Below are 21384 nucleotides of genomic sequence, written 5' to 3'. Positions count from 1 at the left end.
CAGTGCGGAAGAGGGTGGACATGAACAGTATTTGAATATCAGGTGAGTACGTATAGAAATAATAAATCCTATTATTAAAACTTTGTTTATTATATGAACCTTCCCTGAGTTTATATTGCTGACTTCCACACTCTAGTAACGGTGAGTAACAAGGGAAGGAAAGAGATAAGACATTTAATTTCTCGTTATCAATTAAATAATGTCTTAGGATACCTGTAGTCCAGTTTGCGTACTGTGAAATCCAACCTGACTTATCTGGATATTACTTTATTACCTAATTGCTTATCTTAATAAAAGTAAAATTGATTACTGTGGAACTAATACATCATATTAAATTCAAAAGATCACTAGATTGCATCACAAAAGCATACCTCTACCAAATAAACAAATCAAATTCACAATTTTATTAAGATCCATATATCCAGCAACAATTTAGGTCCTAAAACCGAACAATTATGACAAGTAACCTAAGACTCTTCAATGTAATGATTATCAATTGCCAATTTGGTACAACATTGAGCTGCTTCCAACATTGAGATGTAGTTGTAATTCCTTTATCACAAACTCCAATTTTAAAATATTTCACTAGGTCATTATTTGCGGTACTTGTAAGTTTGATTTCCTGAATGCTCTATGCCACAAGTAAAGTACTTGCCCACATGAAGTAAAGCATAATACCCTACTAGCAAGATGGGTGTTGATATGCTAATACATAATAAAAAAATAGGCAATTTCTATCAAAATTATTCATCAGTAACTCAACAGCTGTAGTATTAGAGGGGAAACTAATAAGAAGTACTGATTATCTTTATTCAAAAATTCTCCAAGAAGAAACATCAGAATATATTAGTATAACAGCAACATTAAATACTGGTATGATATCATTCAAGCTCATCATCATTTATAATAAATATCTGAAAACTGAAGGACAGAATTTCCAAATGAGTCCTTCATACACACATAAACAAATATTATTCGTTCCTTGATTAAATATGGTTTCTTATAACCATATCTAAAATACTGCTCAAGGAAAATGGCTAACAACAAGCTAAATGCATATATCTATGTACAAAAATTTGTAATAACTGTTATTACAACCTAACAACACTATATTCTACTACCTGTGTTCTACACTACAGAATAAGAGACAAAGACAATTATGTCTTAGCCTAACAGCACCGTTTCTGATTGACTTGAGATGCTTTTAACACTCAATAGAAATGCATTTCTTTTATGTTTCATGTCTGACTGTACAGTGCTAGACAGTATGTATTCAACATCAAGTTAAATAAACATAATAACATGTTTCCTTTAAAAAAAAAAAAAAATACTTCCTATCCTGTGATCAGTTTATAACAAATATTTCAAATACAAAACTACACAATTGAAGCAAAAAGTTCCAGGTAACCCCATGTTGATATTAACCCTTTGTGATTCCTTGGTGGTCCAAAACTTGTATGATAAAATTCACTTACTTTTTGTGAGCTAATTTTACTATGTGCTGTAAACTAATTTTTAATACAATGCTGTTTTAGGTCTCATTTTGATGTTGAACAAAATTAATTTGGTGTAGACATTTAGACAAAAAAAATTATAGTTAGAATGATGTATTAAAAATTGATGAGAAATTTTTGTCTCATTTTGAAGCTGAATAAATATAATTTTATGTAAGACATTTCCAAATATAAAAAGTTATACTGCTAGAAAAATGCATTAAAAATAGCAGAGAAATTAAATCTATTCACTCCACATGAATAAATATGGTAAACAAAAATATATTTTGTAGAAATTTATAAATTCTTGTTGTACCATGAAAAAGTTTGATAAATTTCCCACTTATATGAAAACAGGAAAATATGTTGTCATTTTCATTCTATTCTATTCAAGACTAACCTAATGATAATCCTCTGGTCAGCCCCCATTTTATTGGGAGAAAGGTCTAACCACACCTGAATGTCTTAGCATTTATGGTCAATCTTTTTCTCACATTTTTCTAAAGGTTACCCCGAAATCTCAAAGGGTCAAGAGAACTAAAAGTGCCAAGGTCATTCTAGGGAGAGAGGACAATAGGCAATAGGCACTTGGAAGAAATCAGGCTGTTTGTATTCCTTTTTTTTCTACTTATTGGTAAGATTACCAGGAAAAGATGAGACAGACTAACAGCTCTATTCAAGTATTTCATGTAATAAAAGATACATTTCATCCTATGTCCTGTGATCATCTCATATTTCACACTTTTTCTTTAATTAACCCTTTTACTGTACCCCCAAAGGACGTACTGGTACGTTTCACAAAACCCATCCCTTTACCCCCATGGACATAACGGTACGTCCTTGCAAAAAACTGCTATTTATACTTTTTTTTGCATATTGTTGATAATTTTTTCAGAAACATCAGGCATTTTCCAAGAGAATGAGACCAACCTGACCTCTCTATGACAAAAATTAAGGCTGTTAGAGCAATCTAAATAAATTATATTGCAAAATGTGCTTGAAAAAAAAATAACCCCTAGGGGTAAAGGGTTGGAAAGTTCCAAATAACCTAGGGGTAAAAGGGATAACAGGCTCTATTATATGCTTCTACTACCCCATTGATTCTTCTTTTTTGAGAGCAAAACTTTGTCTTCCAAAGTGCACCACAGTTGGTTCAACTAGTTCATTCTATACTTTCTAGTTGGATAAATGCTAGAAACCTATGCTTGTATTTTTTTCTTAAAAGCTCTTTTTAATGCTTCAAAAGGCCTATTGATTCTTCTTTTTTGAGAGCAAAACTTTGTCTTCCAAACTGCATCACAGTTAGTTTAACAAGTTCATTCTATACTTTCTAGTTAGATAAATGCTAGAAATCTATCAAAGATTTTGAATTGCTTGTATCAGTCTAGGATAACTAATAAGTCAAATTTTTTCAAATATAAGGCACACTAACTGAAATGGAATCCAATTCACACCCAGTTATAATATCATATCTGGAAATAACAACCAAGACTTAAATTCTAACAGACAGATACAGATGAAAACAAATTCCAACTATTTGTAATAAACACACATACAATTAAGCTTTTAATACTGGTTATAGTCACAAATGCCATAACAAGAACAATTTGCAGTGGTGTAAGAGTAGGAAGTTTTGTATCCATACATACAAATAAAAAACATCCCTATACAGTATGGTATCTTGAAAATTTTCTTAAAAATAACTGCAAATGAAATAATTACATATTTTCTGAACAATTACAAGAACAAGCATATATAAAGGACTTACGTAACTAAAGCATTTCATACTAATCAAGTCAATGAAAATGATACTGTATATCTAAATCAAAACTGTTCCTCATTATAGATATTATGCCAACTACAAAAAAATCATTTAATATCACGTTAGGTAGAAGCATCCATTTTCATTAATGTGTTTGGGAAACACATTCACACACTTCAAAATTATCTACAACCTGTCAACTAATCGAACCTGAAATGAACTCCAGAAGAAGGAAAAATATTAAAATATCTCGACATTACAGACCACTGTTCTAAATGAAAAAAGAAAACATAAAAAATAATACTCCAGGATACGAAGTTTCTGTATAGGAAAAACTCATCCTACAAAACAACATACTAAGATTTTTTTTGCCTCGTACAGTATTGCAAAAATAACCAGGATACGAAACGAAATTCACACTGTTAAGAGTCGGTATACTGAATGATTCAAATGTATTTGGCTCTACTTCATTCTATTTCATATGAAAAAATCATGTTACGAAAGCCACTCCGGAACAAATTACTTTTGTATCCTGAGGTATTACTACAAGGATATCTTAAGGTAACCAGTTATATCTTCTGAATCCTGTCCAATGGGATTTTATTTTCCACAAACCTTGCATTTCGAAAGCAGTTAATTTTATCTATATAATCCCATCAATTATATTAGCCTAATTTCTATTCTTCATGAACCATAGAGAATCATTACAAATACAAAAGATGTACCTTTACAGGCTCAATAGTCTGAGTTCCAGGCAGCTAAGTAACTTGAAAAAAAAAATTCCTATAACTGTGCACAATCAGTGGGGCTGGAAGGTGGAACATTTGGATGTAACTTATGTATTTGAATATATATATAGTATATTTTTTTTTTCAGAAATTATACTTTGCTTTTCACTAACCTAACAATTTTTATAAGCAATTTTAGAGGAAAGTGAACAATGCTGTAGAACATCCCAAAATTAACTGAATGGAAAGAACAGCTGCCTGATCCTTGCCAAGATCCTGATTCCTGAAGCATTGCCAACTGTCTGAAAAGTTTCTGTCGGTAATGGACCATGTATTGATAGAAACTACCAAGCTTAGTATATGGACACTCATCTGAGGCATCTTGATTGATATTAATCCTGATGGTGTATTAAAATTCTTGGCTGTCCATTAGTGCCGAAACAGGTTCCAGCCATAAACCCCAGTGTGAGAATTTATGGCTATGTTTCAGGGTCTGGACTGCAGCCATGTCCATTTCTTCCATTAGTTATTTTTAATGAGAACCCTGGACTCTGTGTGTTGCAGGCATGGACCACAACTATGGTTGCATCTTCCACCATGTCTATATAATTTATTCAATGACTTTATTGAACATGGGACCCCGCCATCTATGCTCCAGATCTGTTCATGTCAACTCTTTCTTTGTTTATCAATCTGAAAGATACAGGACTTTACCCTCTTGCTTGGTGGTGTTTTCATTCTTAATGGGAGGCTGGCAGATCTGAAAGATACAGGACTTTACCCTCTTGCTTGGTGGTGTTTTCATTCTTAATGGGAGGCTGGCAGTTCTTACATCTCTCGAGAATGTCTTTCGTTTCTCTCATTGTCTCTGGCACAGGAACCAGGCAGGAAGTAGGAAAAGTAAGGCAATTCTGAAACTCAAATTCATCAGATGAATTGCGATCTGGGTATTGGATCTGCTAGAACCTCAATTACTCTTCACTGACCACCTCCAGCTCATGCCAGAGTACAGTATACAGTACCCCTTTTAAATGACAAAGCTTGGTTTTGAATAGGAAAAAATATAATTTCCCTTGAATTTTTGCACTCAAAATTACACGAAGATCACACACACACACATATACATTTCTATGGTTGCTCATGAGTGGCTGCCACAAAGGATATGACAATGTCCTTGGATTCTCCCATATATAGTATACTTATGATCAGTGCCCAAGCCCCTATCCACCCAAGCTAGGATCAGGGAAGGTCAGGCAATGGCAGGTAAGCCCATAGACTCTCTTAAAACACTATTCCCTAGCTCACAAGGATGGTGAGATTGCAAGACACTAACATGAACTAAAAAATATTGGGCTCGAGCAGGGCTCAACATCACGTCCAACTGCTTGAAATAAGGACATTTTTAATAGGCTACCACAACCCTGATAATTTCCTTTTCCAATAAAGGCACAGAAAATTATGATATAAAAAGTGAGTAAGAACTAAATCTCTTTAAATTACCACAGATAATAATCATGCAATGTACTCAGAAGGTCATCTAATTCAAGACTAGACTGAAAATAAAGTATGCTTATAAATGATAGTCAAATACGAACTACAAACAAACTTGCATAAGCATTGTGATATACGGTCAGTTACTACAATATATACTGAGGAAAAAGTACTAATTTTCTGGCAGTTAACAAGCCCTCAACATAAATGACTTTACCATTTGAGTTAATAGTAAGCAAATAGTAATAGGTGCCATACACAAATTTAATTCTAGAATGAAGGTATTAAAATATGTATGTTATTATTCCTAATAAACCACACACTAACAAAGTTAGCAGTGTGCCAGAAGTTAAACTGACTTATCACAAAAAATAACTAGCATTCCCCTTGATAACTATGCAACCAAGTAGAAATAATTATAATGAGTATAGGTTGAATTGAACACTTGGTCCTAAAAACACTGAAGGCTTCAAAATTTGATACAATACAGTACATATAAACAACAGCTAGATGAAAATTACAAAAAAACATAGATATTAATATCTGTACTGTAGTTAATCAATCAATATCCAAAATTGAACGCCAATAAAAAACACCACCAGGTAAATATTACACCGCCCAAAAGAGCAATCTTCTCAGCTTTATTACTGGCCATTGACAATAAACTACTAATACAGAGATATTTTTCCTCTTTGAAATAGTAAAGCACACCAATGCACTGTGCTGCTGGCTTAAATAGTACAGGGAACAACCATTTCAAACAGTGCCCCTCTTATGATGACATACAAATTCAAAGTATAGCTTAATTTCCGGGTCACCTGGTAAAGGAAACTCGTCACCAAAGTCACATTACTGTATAGCGCAGGGCATTCTGACAGTATACTATACACAACCGAGCAGTTACATTTATCTTGCAGTTTTTCAATTCAGTAATTCCTTTGTATTCTATTGATACATAAAGTCCTCATTACTTTTTAATCCAATATGTAAACTACATGGACCACCCACGGACTGCTGGTGTCTAACGAAATCCTGACTTAGCCGTTAATACGTAGTCTGAGTAGGGTAGCAACTGCAACAAAGGTCTTCAGTGAAACATTTTAGTTGTTACAATGCAGTATTTGAGTTTATTTCAAGTAAAACACTTCAAGTTTGTATTACCATTATCTTCAACTTTCATACTATATTTTTGTGTGTGGAATCGACAAGCTAAAATGTGGGTATAGCCTAAGAATAGGCTAGGCATACGCCCACATTTTATATGCACTAGTGGGGGTAAAACAAATGTTACTGTGTACGACCAGACTCAAGGTGATGATATATTAGGTTAATAATAAAACTACAAAAAGTTTTCCTCCAGGAAGGTTTTCTCAAATGTCACTTCATCAAAAACTCCATTAATTTTTGCTCAAATTTTTGTTCCTTTTATTTTCTTCCAATTTACTGGTCCAATTCATTCAAATGCAGACTCCAATTTTCTCCCATCATTAACAGAAAAATTCTTCAGGTCGGTATTATGAGTCACAAAATGCAACTTTGCAGTCTGGTTAAACTGTTTATAAGAAAGTATTTCTGATGGAGCAAAAACTTAATTTTGATAAAAAAATAAGATGAATAATCATAACTAGATGAATAAGATTAAAAAAATAATAATCCTTATGCTGTATGGTAATTCAATTATATACCACGATCTTATAACCCCCTAATGTTCGTTACCAATGGTGATATGACGTCACCATTACTTGCCCCTATCATTCAGCCTATGGATACCAGCACGGCTCCTATTATTTTCTTTTCTGGATTCTAATGAATTTCTAACTACACCATACAATGCATTTCGCGAACATAATGCATGACTTTTCATTGCTAAAAATAATCTACTCACATTTGTATTGCTGCACATCTATATTCCTACAACTTTTTGTCATCTATATACAGTACAACCTAAATAATCATTATATATTAATTACGACTCTTAGTCTTGAAATCTTAATAAAAAAGAATATAGATTGAAGCTATAAAATTGGCGACAAAACAATCTCTATTGTGGCATGTTAATTTCATAAAACTACGAACAAAGCTTCATCTGTGGTGGATACCAGGGGAGGGTAGGCTGTGGCACCCTAGCAGTACAGCCAAACTCTGTTGAGCCCCTTGTCAGGCTGGGAGGAATGTAGAGAGGAGAGGTCCCGTTTTTTGTTTCATTTGTTTGATGTCGGCTACCCCCCAAAATTGGGGGAAGGCCCTTAGTATATGTATGTATGTACGAACAAAGGAACATCAATACCTTCCCAACCATTATGCTTTTCAATACCTCTCCAATGCGGAGACGACAAAGAGTAGTCTCTCAATTTCGGGACATTATGTTATACTTCCAGGGGGATATAACATTCGTTACCTCTCTCATCTTATTTTGAACCAAACCATCCCAATGCTGTTGCCAACAATTAGAAATTAAATTCTTAATGTTGAGTAAACAATCATCATCAGAAGACTCAAATTACTGCCACATCTTTGCTCAGATAGCATCTATATCAATTAAAACTCTTTCAGAAGACTAAAATTACTCCCAAGTCTTTGCTCAGATTGCATCTATAATGTTTAAATGGCTTCCATAAAACTAAAATTAACATTAAGTAACAGTTTTGGACATCACTTATTTTGAATCAGTTAGGATCAGCTAGATGAAAGCACAGCAATCTATAATGGTTTAATTAAAAATAATGAAATGCAATTACTGCTTACATGACCTCAACAGAAAATTTCACCTATTCTGCACAAAATATTCTTTTTGAGCAAATACTGCAATATTTTATTTCTTATTTAATCTTACAAAGGAAAAGGCTAACTTTTCCTTAATGAATATATCATGTGGTGTAATAAAAATGTCTAAAAATTCCTTTATGACATAATGCATTTCAGCTTCCAACACCAATTCAAAGATAATACTGCAATAAATGTGTGTTCTACAGTAATCCTTACTTTCCAATTCAGTGATAAACACTTAGATTTAACATTCACATAATCAAAAGATACTGACATAGGAAGACGTTTTACTTATTGAAAGACAAACCCAGAAAAAATCCTTCAGAGAGACACTGGGACACCAGCAATAGTTTAACTTTAAACCCAGAGACTTCTTTCCATAAGCATATGTCGTAGAACAAACTGAATGGGTTCCCAATAGGTCTATAACCCAGCTTACTTATTAAAGGATATTTGGTCAAAGGCTAAGTTATCTTCCAAAAGGAGAAGCAAAGTTGTACACATAAGATGAATGGAAGACTATGCCCAGGTAGAAGATACAGTAACCCCACTCTTTAGCTGACCTGACTCGTATGGCCACTACAGGTGGTGACTCCCATTAACCCTTTTACCCCCAAAGGACGTACTGGTACGTTTCACAAAAGTCATCCCTATACCTCCATGGACGTACCGGTACGTCCTTGCAAAAAAATGCTATAAAAATTTTGTTTTTCATATATTTGATAATTTTTTGAGAAAATTCAGGCATTTTCCAAGAGAATGAGACCAACCTGACCTCTCTATGACAAAAATTAAGGCTGTTAGAGCAATTTAAAAAAAAAAAATATACTGCAAAATGTGCTGGGAAAAAAATAACCCCCTGGGGGTTAAGGGTTGGAAATTTCCAAATAGCCTGGGGGTAAAAGGGTTAAAAGAATGCCAAAACAAACTTCTAGCCTTCATAGAACTGGTTTGGGTTTCAGCACCAAAGGGCCTAGTATGATGATCACTGGTTTTGAGGAGCAATACCCACCATTCGATCCAATTAAGAAAACTCACATGCACACACACTATGAACACTAAAGCTCGATGAAACCATCATTCCACCTTATTCAGAACATAATCCCATTTCTATCATTTACCAAACTGGTACTGGTCATTTATCAATTCGGGACAAACTATTAGTTTGAAAATCTCCAAGAATCGTCTCTATATCTTCCATGAAATTAAATAAAATTAGTAAAATATCAAACTTTCATTTTGAGGTTATACAGGATCAATAAGGATTAACATCAACAGGTGTATGTTCTCTAAGTTAATTCTTGTAAAATTATCATATTAAAGACATATAGGAGATTAATTTGGACTTTTATAAGTCTAAAAAATATTATTATTAGGTTGATTAATCATACAATTATAATGGCATCTTGGTAACCTATCCTATTCAACTGTAACCAAAGTCATTTTTAATTACAATTACTCGAACACATTACTATTGATACTGACCAACATAAATAACTTCAACAGGATAAAAAATTAAAATGTATGAATGGATAATAATATAATGCATATGCTCACTACAAAATCATACACTATGTACCTATCGTGTAATATACATTTATTGTATATTCATTAACAAAACAAAATTTTAAATGTCATGAGTATATGCTGAACCATTAAAGAACTGTAAATAATTATAATAATGGGTAAGAAATGGAAGTTTTTGGTAATCAAGGTAGCTACAAATCATTTCCAGTTTCATGAAACTGTGACACACACACACACACAATAAAAATATGATAATGAATGCCTGACTTGTTAACCAATTCATATTTTTTCGCAGAGGCAGCAATAATGGAATTCTACCATCAATTTATATATCAATGAGAACTATTCAGCTATTTGTACCTTTGTAAACTGCAAAAATTTATGAAAATGGAAAGCCTATAAGACTACAGACATCTTCCCATTTTTTCTTGAAACTGCTTACTTGAAACGACTGTTCCCAAGAAAATCAACCACTAATCTTTTCCCTTATTACTTTTTCACTCCAGTCTTAGGAACTCACATCAACGAGTCACAATAAAACAATATGAGGATGATAAACTGCTAAATAAGAACAGAACAAAAGAAATGGATGAAATGCACAAGACAAAATACAATACAGAGGGAAGAGGGGTGAACAAATGTTGCAATAAACATTAAGTACCAGTTTAGTGTACAGCAAACACCAAGATCAAACAGATTTCTTCTTTCCTAAATTGTTCACATTCAGGCATTCACTCCAATACACTTTGGTGAAGCTTATATCATTGATCTGGATGCTTATTACGTATCTAACAAGAGCCTGGCTTACAGCCCAGTTAAGCTAGACCCCTCTGTTAACCAATTTCAAGTTTCATCTCAAACTCCCACTTTTGTTTTTGTTTCATTTGTTGATGTCGGCTACCCCCCAAAATTGGCGCAAGTGCCTTGGTATATGTATGTATGTATCTCTCACTCCCATATTTCTATAATACTTAAGAGAATAAGTGTTATTTCCCTAATACTAGCAGTATTCCTTGAGGATTTATTTCCAACCCTACCCTAAGACTTCACTATATCAATGACTTAATGGACACTCTACACTCCCCTTTAATACACAGATAATTCCATTTGTTATAAATCATCTTTCCTTAAAGAAAATATTATATGCATGGATAAGCATTGTACAGTACTGTACTGTTCAGTCTTACTTCATGTTAGGTTGATAATTTGTTCCAAAACTTGCAACTTGAAAAAACTCCCTCATTTAAATCAACTCTTAAAAATTCACATTAACTTCTTATGGAACCCTATGCAACCAAACAATCTTATCTTATTTTTCAACTCTTTTAATGTCTTTCTAATACTGTAATTAATACTTCTTTACTGCAAATACACAAAACATTATTTTAATTTTTCCTATTACAGTATTTTCAAGAAAAGGTGACTAAATATGGGGTATGACTTTTATTCTTTGCAAAAGACATGGACACTAACAATGAATATGGATATTTTGGAAATTTATGGCAGCCGAAATATAAAATTAATGGTCATAATGTGGTAGGGTGCTCATTTTGCATAGGAGGTTCTGTGGGGGGGGGGGGGGGTTAGTGGTGCTTAACTCAAAGACCTTCTCATTTTAGGGGTAGTTCTCACTACTTGAAGGGTGGAGTCTATTGCCACTTCTCTTAATAAATTACCCACTAAGATAACAAGAAAGAAATTATAAGGTTAATTTCATATTAATATATGAGAGAGAGAGAGAGAGAGAGAGAGAGAGAGAGAGAGAGAGAGAGAGAGAGAGAGAGAGAGAGAGAGAGAGAGATCAGTAACTCTTAGTTAAAGGGTAAAGTACACATTGCACCTAGTATTTGTATTTCAATTCTATTTCTCTAGACTAACAATAAAACTTTAAAGCATAAAGGCCAACAGAACAAGCTTCCATAAAATACTAACAGTAATAGAAGAACTGAGGAGGAATGAGGCTCAACCATGGATGAAATAAACAACCACCCCACTTAACAATGATATAAAATTAATCCTGCGATGATCCAACGACGCAATTTGTCATCATCCGTTCAAGTAACCATAAGTTCTATATAGAAAATTTATTCAGATTTCTAATACAATTTTCTGTTTCTTTCAATCCTTATTCCTTTGTCAAGTTAATATTATTATTATTATTACTGGCTAAGCTAGCACCCTAGTTGGAAAAGCAGGATGCTATAAGCCCCAGGGCTCCAACAGGGAAAATAGCCCAGTGAGAAAAGGATATGAGGAAACATATAGAATAGCATGTCTGAGTGAACCTTCAAGCAATAGAACTTTGACTAAGACAGTGTAAGACAATGGTAAGAAACGTCAGCTTAAATAGGTTGACAAAACGTCATTGCTCACTGTAAGAAAGTCACGAGTCGACCAGCGATTTGTCACAACAGGGATCGCCAGAGAATTAAAGTATGGAAAAAATCCTAAAATTTGCAAGAAAGTCAATAAACGCTAAAACTAGAGGATTAACAAGATTTATAAGTGGAATTAGATTAATTTCTTAGGGGTGAATGAAACAAATGTTTGCATAATGATAAACCTCCAGTACGAAGAATCAACTTGAAGACTACTATCAACCTACTTTCTTTTTAGGTTTTGCCTCTTGTTGATTTAATGCTTCATAATGAAAACCAACAAAATTAAATATACCAGATATATCAACAGTGTAATAAGTAACCACTCTAAAATATGTAATATGAAGATAAATAATAATTAATGTATATAGATTAAGGTAAGGAGATTGCACTTGAAAATATTAACATTCCACAAACATTCTACTAATGCCCCAAGAATCAACCATATGTAATGGCATCTTATTATTATCCTTGCCCTGAAATGCTCTAAAATAATTTATGAAATTTGAGGTGAAACACAAAAATCTGCCGTACAACTTCCAACTTGTATAGAAGATTTCTTATCCTCGTACATTTCAAGAGTTTCATGGAGATCAGGGCTTTAAGACAACTATAAATGAGGCTAGAACATCAGATACTCATCATCAGTCATACTTACAAAAATAATTTAAATGCTCTCTAATTCTGTATCTAAACTACACTTACATAAAATATTGAAAAATCACACAACTTGTACGGAAGAACGGCGGTCCCCGCTATGCTGACTGTCATTTGATTGTTGTTGAAGTGCTCGTAACTGCTCCTCAATATCTTTCAAGTCCTTCCCTGCATTTTCTACTTTATGGGCTACTAGCTTCCAATAGAAATGAAAAGCAAAGAGGGTAAAAAGAATAACTATAGGAACAAGGAGTATGGTTGACCCAATCGCAGCATTTTTCGAGTAGTCAAGAAATTTGACCCAAGACAACAAGCCAATTTCCACCAAGAAGAGCAAAATTCCAAAGACAGTTGAAAAGCTCCATGCAGCTTCAATATATCTGTGGAAAAAGAAAATATTATGATGTTTTTTTTTTACGAAACAAATTTTTTAAGTAACAAATTTTAAGTTATTATAATTTTTTCTAGCTATACAAACCTGAGTCCTTTAAAATAAAGAACATGTCTTCAGCAGAGCTGAAATGGCCATTGAATTTTCTAACGATAGGTGGTGAGCCCCGACACTCTCACTGTTGAAGGCTCTTCCCTTTTGGCCTAGAGTGAGAACGGTAGTTGAGGTGAAGTTTAACTTTAAAGGATTAAGGTTTGTATACTGTAGTTAGAAAAAAGCAAATTACTTTAAAATTTATTATTTGTTCCTACACATATACAAATCTTTCATCCTTTAAAAATAGGGAGACTCACTGTCGGGTGAGTTGTAAGTCCCCCTAGAACCATTACTGGTAGGTTCCTTTTCTTCTGTGGAAGTGTCAATCTGCCTGGTCACGTACGGGAGCAAAGGATATGACCTCACCATTCTCCTATTTGTCTATCACAGGGAAGAATAAGCTGATAGGGCCTGGACTGTCCCAGAAGATTGGTACGTGGTCAAAGGGGATACACTATCCCTTCCTCCGAAGAGGATAGCTGTCCGGAATAATATACTGTACCTGGCATATATGATTAAATGGCAGGTATATACAGTATTCCACCATCTTCCCCCTAGTCTAGGGAGGATGGAGGAGATACTTCTCTAATTCTAAAGGATGGGGCTCACAAGTGAAGCTTACCAGCATCAAGTTAGATCCAGCAAGTAATGCTTTTTCTGCTACATCACCAAGAAAGGAGCAGAAAAAATGAAGAAGTCAGTCATTCTACCTTCATTTTAGACTTACATCTATAGGTAACCATAGCTAATATACTTCATGTCACACATGGGAGCGGACCTTGCTACCTAAGTACTTGAGCAGCCACCACACCACCAAGCACAAAGGTGTCAAGGCTGTGAAGGTGGTCTGGTGTATGTACACCAAAGTCTTCAACACCTGGCCGACTGCAAAATTCCTCTTGAAGGTAAAGATGCAGCCTATAACCCTCAATTCAATAGCTCCAGTCCTAACTGGTACCTTGATCCTCCCAGTGGTCAAGGTGTATGCTTTACAGATAGAGATTGTGTTTTTTGACACCTCTTTCTTGTTCCTATCAGTGCTAAGGAAGAGTTGCCGACACTCAGGTCTGAGGTGTTGGGTCTTCTTCAAGTACACAAAAAGCACCTTCTCTTAAATTGCCTCTCAATACTTCAAGAGCAAAATTAAGAGAAACATTTCCCCTATGATTCTGAGAAACTAAGGAAAAAAGACTATGAAAGTCACCTACTGATTTTGCCAATGCTAAGGCAGCAAGAGACAGCTTTGAGAGTCAGAACCCTGACTGACAACCTACTCATAGGCTAGAATAGGTATGCGTTAAGAGCATCGAGAACAATGGTCATGTCCCACTCCGGGGACCTGAGATTCCATGGTGGGCAAGACTGCTCGATACGAGCATAAACAACTACCAGGAAGTGGAGAGGTCTATACATTTCAGTTGAAAGACCATGCTCAAGGCTGAGCAGTAGCCTTCGACAGCAGCAACTGAGAGGAGCTTCTTTCATCGAAGGAAGACGAGGAAATATCCCTTCTAAAGACCCCAATTGCAAGGCTGACCTACAATTCCTGGTAGACAGCTGCAGTGACTGAGAGGAGAAACTTTCATCGAAGGAAGACGAGGAAATATCCCTTCTAAAGACCCCAATTGCAAGGCTGACCTACAATTCCTGGTAGACAGCTGCAGAGGACTGTCGCAGGCACTCAGACATCTTATGCAGTGCCTTGCAAAATGCCATTCACTCAATCACTTTGAGGAGATGCTGGGAGACTCCAAACATGAATTTCCAGTCTTCACAGATCGTTGGTACTGCACCTCTTGAAAGTAGGGCTGACATAGGAGCAGGCTGTTCCTTTCACCTCCCGCAATATTCACCAATAGTCCATGTTACTAATTCCATGTTTTTAGTAGAATCTGATATTCAAAGAAAGTTTATAACAACATATTTTTCTTATTTTTAGTGTAATTTATACTAATTTGTGTTAAAATGTGTGAAAATTTACAAAATCATGAAGCCTGCATCCAAAAACAAGCTCCTGTCGTTGACTTCAGTGAGTGATGTCATTAAATTTAGACTTACCATCACAATACTTTATAATCTCTTTATTCCTTAACATTATTTATTGACAAAACATATAGACCCCCGGGGTACGGCGTCCCCAGCTTACGTTTTTTTCACGTTACGGTATGGAATACGATGTTTTTTCGTCCCCTCGTTACGACATTTTTCCACACCTTACGGCATCGAATTCCAAAACTCAAACTTGGCGGTTTTTACGCGTACGACTGTGCGAGTCACTAGCCTACCACCACCACCCTCGTACGTCACTGCATACGTTACTAAGAAGCTGGTCTGCTATTGGTCGGCGTTACGGCGTCACTAAGATGCCGATACGCTATTGGCCGAAATCCCTCCCACAATGCCTAAGAGAGATGCTGCCTCTCTCTCTCTGTTATACGCTCGCTCAGTTCAGAATCTCAAGTGCGTTTCGTAAAGACTTGATCTCGTGTGAGTGCTTGCGATACCGTATTTTTTGTGCATTTTAGTGCTTAATTATAACTTTAATTCGTTAGCCATGGGTCCCAAGATTGCTAGTGATGTTAAAGGGAGAAGCAAGAAGATGATTACTATGGAAACGAAGCTGGAGATAATAAAGAAATACGAAGAAGGCATGCGCATCGTTACCCTCGCTAGTATGTATGGCCGTAAACAGTCTAAGATTGGTACAATTATCAAGAACAAGGAAGCCATTAAAGCAAGTAAGTCTTCTAAAGACATGACTGTCCTTGCCAGTAGAAGGACCTCAATCAACGACGAGATGGTGCGATGGGAGAACGTCTCGCCTCGGTAGACTCCCCTGAGGACGGAAAATCCTCGTCCAAAGGAGATGGAGAGAAAGTCTGAGGGGGGGAGGGAGCCTTCCTCAAGGATTTCCTAGGAACCAGCTTGATCCTGGGAGAAGTCACCATGACTTCTACTCCTCTCTTCCGCTTCAGTGAGGTCGGAGCTGCCCTTGATTTGAGGCCCAACTCAGAGAAGGCAGGCTTGACAGCCTGAACGACAGCTCTGATAAGGGACCCAAACCATGGCTGCTTGCTGACAGATGCTGTGTCAGAGACTCCCTCTGGAGGGAAGGGGATCGGGTGTGTGTGTGTGTGTGTGTGTGTGTGTGTAGAAGACGACCTGGATGCTCTCGTTCCTGAAGCCTCGCGCAGGGGCTCGCGCTGTGAATCCCTATGGAAATCGTGCTGGGGTTCGCGCGATGGAATATGCCCTGGTTCGCGGCACGCGCGGAGATGAAGGCGCGGGCGAGGGCGCCCGTGGGCGTACGGGCGAGGGCGCGCGGGCGAGCGCTGACGAACAGGAGAGCGATGGCGCACAGGCGAGCGATGGCGCACAGGGGAGCGATGGCGCACAGGCGAGCGATGGCGCACAGGCGAGCGATGGCGCGCAGGTGAGCGACTGCGCGCAGGCGATCTATGGCGAGCAGGCGAGTGGGCGTGCTAGCGAGCGATGGCGCGCAGGTGCGCGATCTGGCGAAGGCAGAGGGTGCGCAGTAGGAACACCAACCGTAGTTGCGCGCGAAGGTGACTGCTCGTGGGTGCTTGGGCGCACAGGATCTCGGAGACCTCTAGAAGAGCGCACAGCAAGGGCTGACGAATGGGCGAGGTCCGAGGGCGCGCAGGAGATCGCTGACGAGAAGGCGAAAGTAGTGTCTTCCCTCCTGCGCCCAGATCCGGAGATCGTGGGCGCGCAGGCGAACGATGGCGCGCAAGTGAAGAGCGCTGGCGAGCTGGAGATCGTGGGCGCGCGTGGCGTGTATCAGGATCAGGGCGCGCAGTTGTGCGCTGGTGAGGAGAAGATCGCTGGCGCGCAGGAGATCAATAGCGTAGACTCTGCAGCAGGAGATCGCTGGCGCGTTGTCCCTGGCACAGGATGTTTCTGGATAGTAGTCTCAGGAACAGCAAGAGAACGCTTGCGTGCGCAGAGAACGTGGGTGCACAGGGGATACCTGGCACTTAAGGGACTTACTCACAATGTGAGAAAGCCCCTTTTGCCCCGAAGGGACCGGTGCCCGTTGGATAACGGGGTGCGTGGGCGCCCACAGCGCGTCAGCAGCCAGGAACGGAGGCGGTAGGTCAGCGGGTCTGGCAGGCGGAGGAGATCGCGAATGATCAGCAGAGAGGTCCAGGGATGCAGCTGCAACGGTCGGTGCACGGCGAGAAGAATCCTCTGCGGGGGACTGCGAAGGTGAAGAACCAAAGAGGCGCCTCCTAACTCCCTTGTGGGGAGAAGGAAGGCCTCTACGGTGAAGAGAAAGACGAGCCTTATGTCTGACACGTCCTCCGGGGGCAGCAGGCAGACCATCATCAGTCTTCCGAAGAAGAGTCTCTGTTAGTGAACTCCCCCGAGTGGGAGAATCACCTACAGGAGAGACCGTTGGACTTAGCTCCTCCCTCAAAGGATGTTCGGAGGGGGGAACTAAGCCTTCAGCAACATCAGCACCCAAGGCAGAGGTTTGACCTAACTTGTCGGAAGCCTCTGCCAAAACAACGTCGTCGATAGACAGAGGGTCAACCTCTGCCACCGCCGGCGACTGTTTGACAGCAGCCCCCAACCTGATTATTTCAAACAGGGCTTCCTTGGAGGGTGAACCCAGAAGCCCCAAGGAAGCCCAAAGCTGCAATAAATCATCATTAGAAACATTAGCAGAAATAACCTCGCCCGGGGGAGGAGGAGGAGCTGCCTTGCTATGGGAGGCAACGCCCTCTCCCGCACCCCGAGGTTGGCGAACACAAGTACGGCCTACACTACCACTCGACAGCCTCTCGGAAGAGACCGCTCGAGTGGGAGCTTCGGAGGAGGTTTGGGCTACGGAAGAAGAGTCCTTGGGATTTTTTCTCTTCAAGGAAACCCCTGTAGGAAAAATATCCCGTTTAGACTTCTTCTTCCAGCACCGTGAAAACCTCTCCCACTGGGGAGGTAGACCACTCCCTACACTCACCACACACTTTATTTCTGTTACACCGTTGACCCCTACAAATAGGACACAAGGTGTGAGGGTCCGTGTCGACCGCCGACATAAGTACTACAAGGGCAGTCAGATAAGCCGGGACACTTCCGCATGATAGAGGTCAACTTCCAAACACAGAAAAGAAAAAGCAAAAACCAGAACAAAGGCTGTCAATAAGCGAGGGTGGGAGCAGACACGTCTGATCGTCACCCGAGCCAAAAGCAAAGTGAAGTATTCACAGGTGTGTGAGGGGGGGAGGGGTAGCAAGCTACCCCTCCCTACCCCCTCGCTAACTAGTAAACCCTCGTTAAAATTCTAATGGCTCGTCATTTCAGCTACGCCGAAAGTAATACCCATATTAAATAGCGTGGTTTGTATTTCAGTTACGGAACAAACAAAAATAATAAAAAAAAGCATTTTTAATTTTAAGTGTTTAATAGTAAGAAAAAATTTATTATTATAGTGTACATAACATAATTAGCATAGATACGTTTTTATATCTACCGTCTCCTCCCCCCCCTCTGCCTCCACCCACTACCAGCTCAAGTCATGTCACTCCAAAGGTAAATAAAATTTAATTTTTCCTTTACAGTACAGTATATAATTTTTTTTATCCTGTAATGTTACTTAATTATATACTGTACAGTACATGTATATTATATATAAGTATACTCTAGTACAGTGCTTACTATACTATTTTGTTACGTACTAATTTTCAATGTTTTTACCTGGGGTTTTGCACGCATTAGCTATTCTATTGCCCGCCATACGACATTTTCACCATACGATACCAACTCCGGAACGGATTAATGTCGTATGATGGGGGCCTACTGTATGTATGTATGTATGTATGTATGTATGTATGTATGTATGTATACATATATATATATATATGAGGGAGAAATCTAGGTTAGTAAATAAGTTTTGAATCACATTACTTGGTAATTATTTGAAAATGTTGATGCTATTCGGACAAAAAACTTCCGACCAATCAGCTATTAGGAAACTTTTCCGAGCTAAAAGGGCACCCCTGCAAGTCGGTGCTAATCTGCCTAAAAAAAATTTAGTATAGTGTGTTATTCCACCAAATGTATGAAGTGGTCTGTGTTTCAATGGGGGGCATATGGGCACCACAGGACTGCTTTTATTCTAGTCTTATTAGTGCAGTAGTACTTATACAACAAAAAAGGCCCATACAGAAGAAATTATTTTTACAGACTGCAATATGTATTTGCACCACCATTCAAATTTATATACTCACATCCGGATTTCCTCGTATATAAAAAACAGTAACTTATGGTGAGATATTACTATACAGTACCTGTACAGTATTTATATTTCATATGTACTTTACTGTATTTTAAGAGTATTCTTAGCACCTCATAACATGGAATAAATTACTGAACTTTTAAGTGATTGTCTTGAAATCCTTAGAATTCACTAGTGCACAACTTGAAACATTTGGCCAAAGAATTAACTTCATACTACACTGTATTGTTAAATTGTGAAATGATAGCCAGCAAAGTAACTACCATATAATTCCATACATTAATACAATTTCTACTGTACCAATATTAATCATACACTAAAATTTTAAATGAAGACCATAGTCCCTACATTTCTAGTAATGATGCCTTCAATAAGTAGCAGTTAAATTATAAGTTGAAAATGTTTTCCATACTACTTTGACTAATAAAGTATATGTGTAACCTTTGCAGCAATCATATTACAATATTTCATATTTTGTAGAGTAAAACCCTTGTGAAATACAACAGAAGTACATTACCTGTGCATGGTTAGATGTGGCGAGTCAGATATAATATTTGCATTTGATGAATGCAAACCGGTGACAGAGTCAACATGTGTCATGTTAGAAACGGCTTCAACATGTGGTAGTACACAAGTAGAAATCATCAATGCCAATAAATGAACAGCAACAAGTAATGTTGTGCATACACTGAATGCTATCAACAGGCCCTCTGGAACATTGCTACAGTTAGTATTATCCTCAGGGCAGCTGGATGAACTTGGGTCACAATGACAGTGGGGTGTTAATTGTACTTCAACCATGGCTACCTGAAATGTAAAAAAAATAAAATATTGGGAAGAGAACAAAAAAAAGGGATTTTGACGAAGGAAAAATCTATTTCTGGGGAGAGACCTGTGACGCCCAGTGAAAAGGGTCCTTCTTTACACTTTTCTAAAATAAATCTTCCAAATATACTAGAGAAAGATAAAAGCATGGAATGCAGAGGTTACTACCCTCGCGCGATCACCTTGTTGGTGTCGTGTATTTAACAAGGGCGCATGAAAACCACTATTCACAGGCTGTCTTCCATTTAGATAATCCCTTCATCAAAGGGGAGGGCCGTGGCAGGCCCTAGAGAATACAACATCTATTTTTTTTAGCACAGTCATATAATAGAATATTGGAAACCTTAGAGAATGGTAAAATATTGAACAAAACCATTTACTGATAAAATTTTATGATATTGCATAACTAAATCAATTTTCTCTCAACTTTCCCTAAATTTTATAGCTTTGTCTCTTGTGCATCTTTTCCATATTTCTTCGGCCACTTCAACACTGTATCCTAAATATTACCTCATTTCCATTCATACTGGGTTAAGATTCTAAATCTATTCCTTGAAATGTCCTACCTAGAGTCAGAGATTAAATGGTGTTTCTTCTTTTCAACTGCCATTTATTTTGCATTCTAAAACCATGTCTCTATTTATGTCATTCCCATTCCAAATATCACACTAAAGATCTCCCATAGTGCCTTATAAATTCCATCTTTCAGTAGTTTCAACTGACTGAATATCTTTTGATGCTATTCCTACTAGAAATTTTTCTTTATGCTATACTTTTTTTTTTACTTTATTTTTCAGTTCTATGGTTTTATTCTTTTGATCGTCTCCTTCATCATATTTCCACTTAATTATTTCATCAGCTCAAAACAGTTAATGTTGTGTTAATCATGCTTCTCATGGCATAATTCTGCATTTCTATTTTTCTTTCATGTTTGTTTGTACCTCACATCTGAAGAAAATCAATATGTTTATTCCTATGACTATACAAACCTTTTGTCCTTTAAAATAT

General features: G+C 37.5%; 1 protein-coding gene across 6 annotated transcripts in view; it reads right to left on the bottom strand.

The window, feature by feature from the left end:
• Orai (calcium release-activated calcium channel protein orai) overlaps positions 1-21384 on the bottom strand; it is a 72786-nt gene that overhangs the window by 1540 nt on the left and 49862 nt on the right. For 4 of the 6 annotated variants that reach the window (XM_068353764.1, XM_068353763.1, XM_068353762.1 and 1 more), the window contains 2 exons: positions 20069-20358; positions 11570-13182 (listed from right to left, as the gene is read on the bottom strand). In XM_068353764.1, the coding sequence (XP_068209865.1) occupies positions 12867-13182; positions 20069-20358 (606 nt within the window). In that variant the 3' untranslated portion in view covers positions 11570-12866. Of the gene's footprint in view, positions 1-1316; positions 6547-11569; positions 13183-20068; positions 20359-21384 lie in introns of those variants that run through there. The other 2 variants (XM_068353760.1, XM_068353761.1) reach the window with 2 other exon arrangements.

The sequence above is a fragment of the Palaemon carinicauda genome, chromosome 30, assembly GCF_036898095.1.
Source record: "Palaemon carinicauda isolate YSFRI2023 chromosome 30, ASM3689809v2, whole genome shotgun sequence".
NCBI classification, from domain to species: Eukaryota; Metazoa; Arthropoda; class Malacostraca; order Decapoda; family Palaemonidae; genus Palaemon; species Palaemon carinicauda.
Note: the sequence above shows the minus strand (reverse complement) of the source record. Positions and strands in the feature narration are given on the sequence as shown.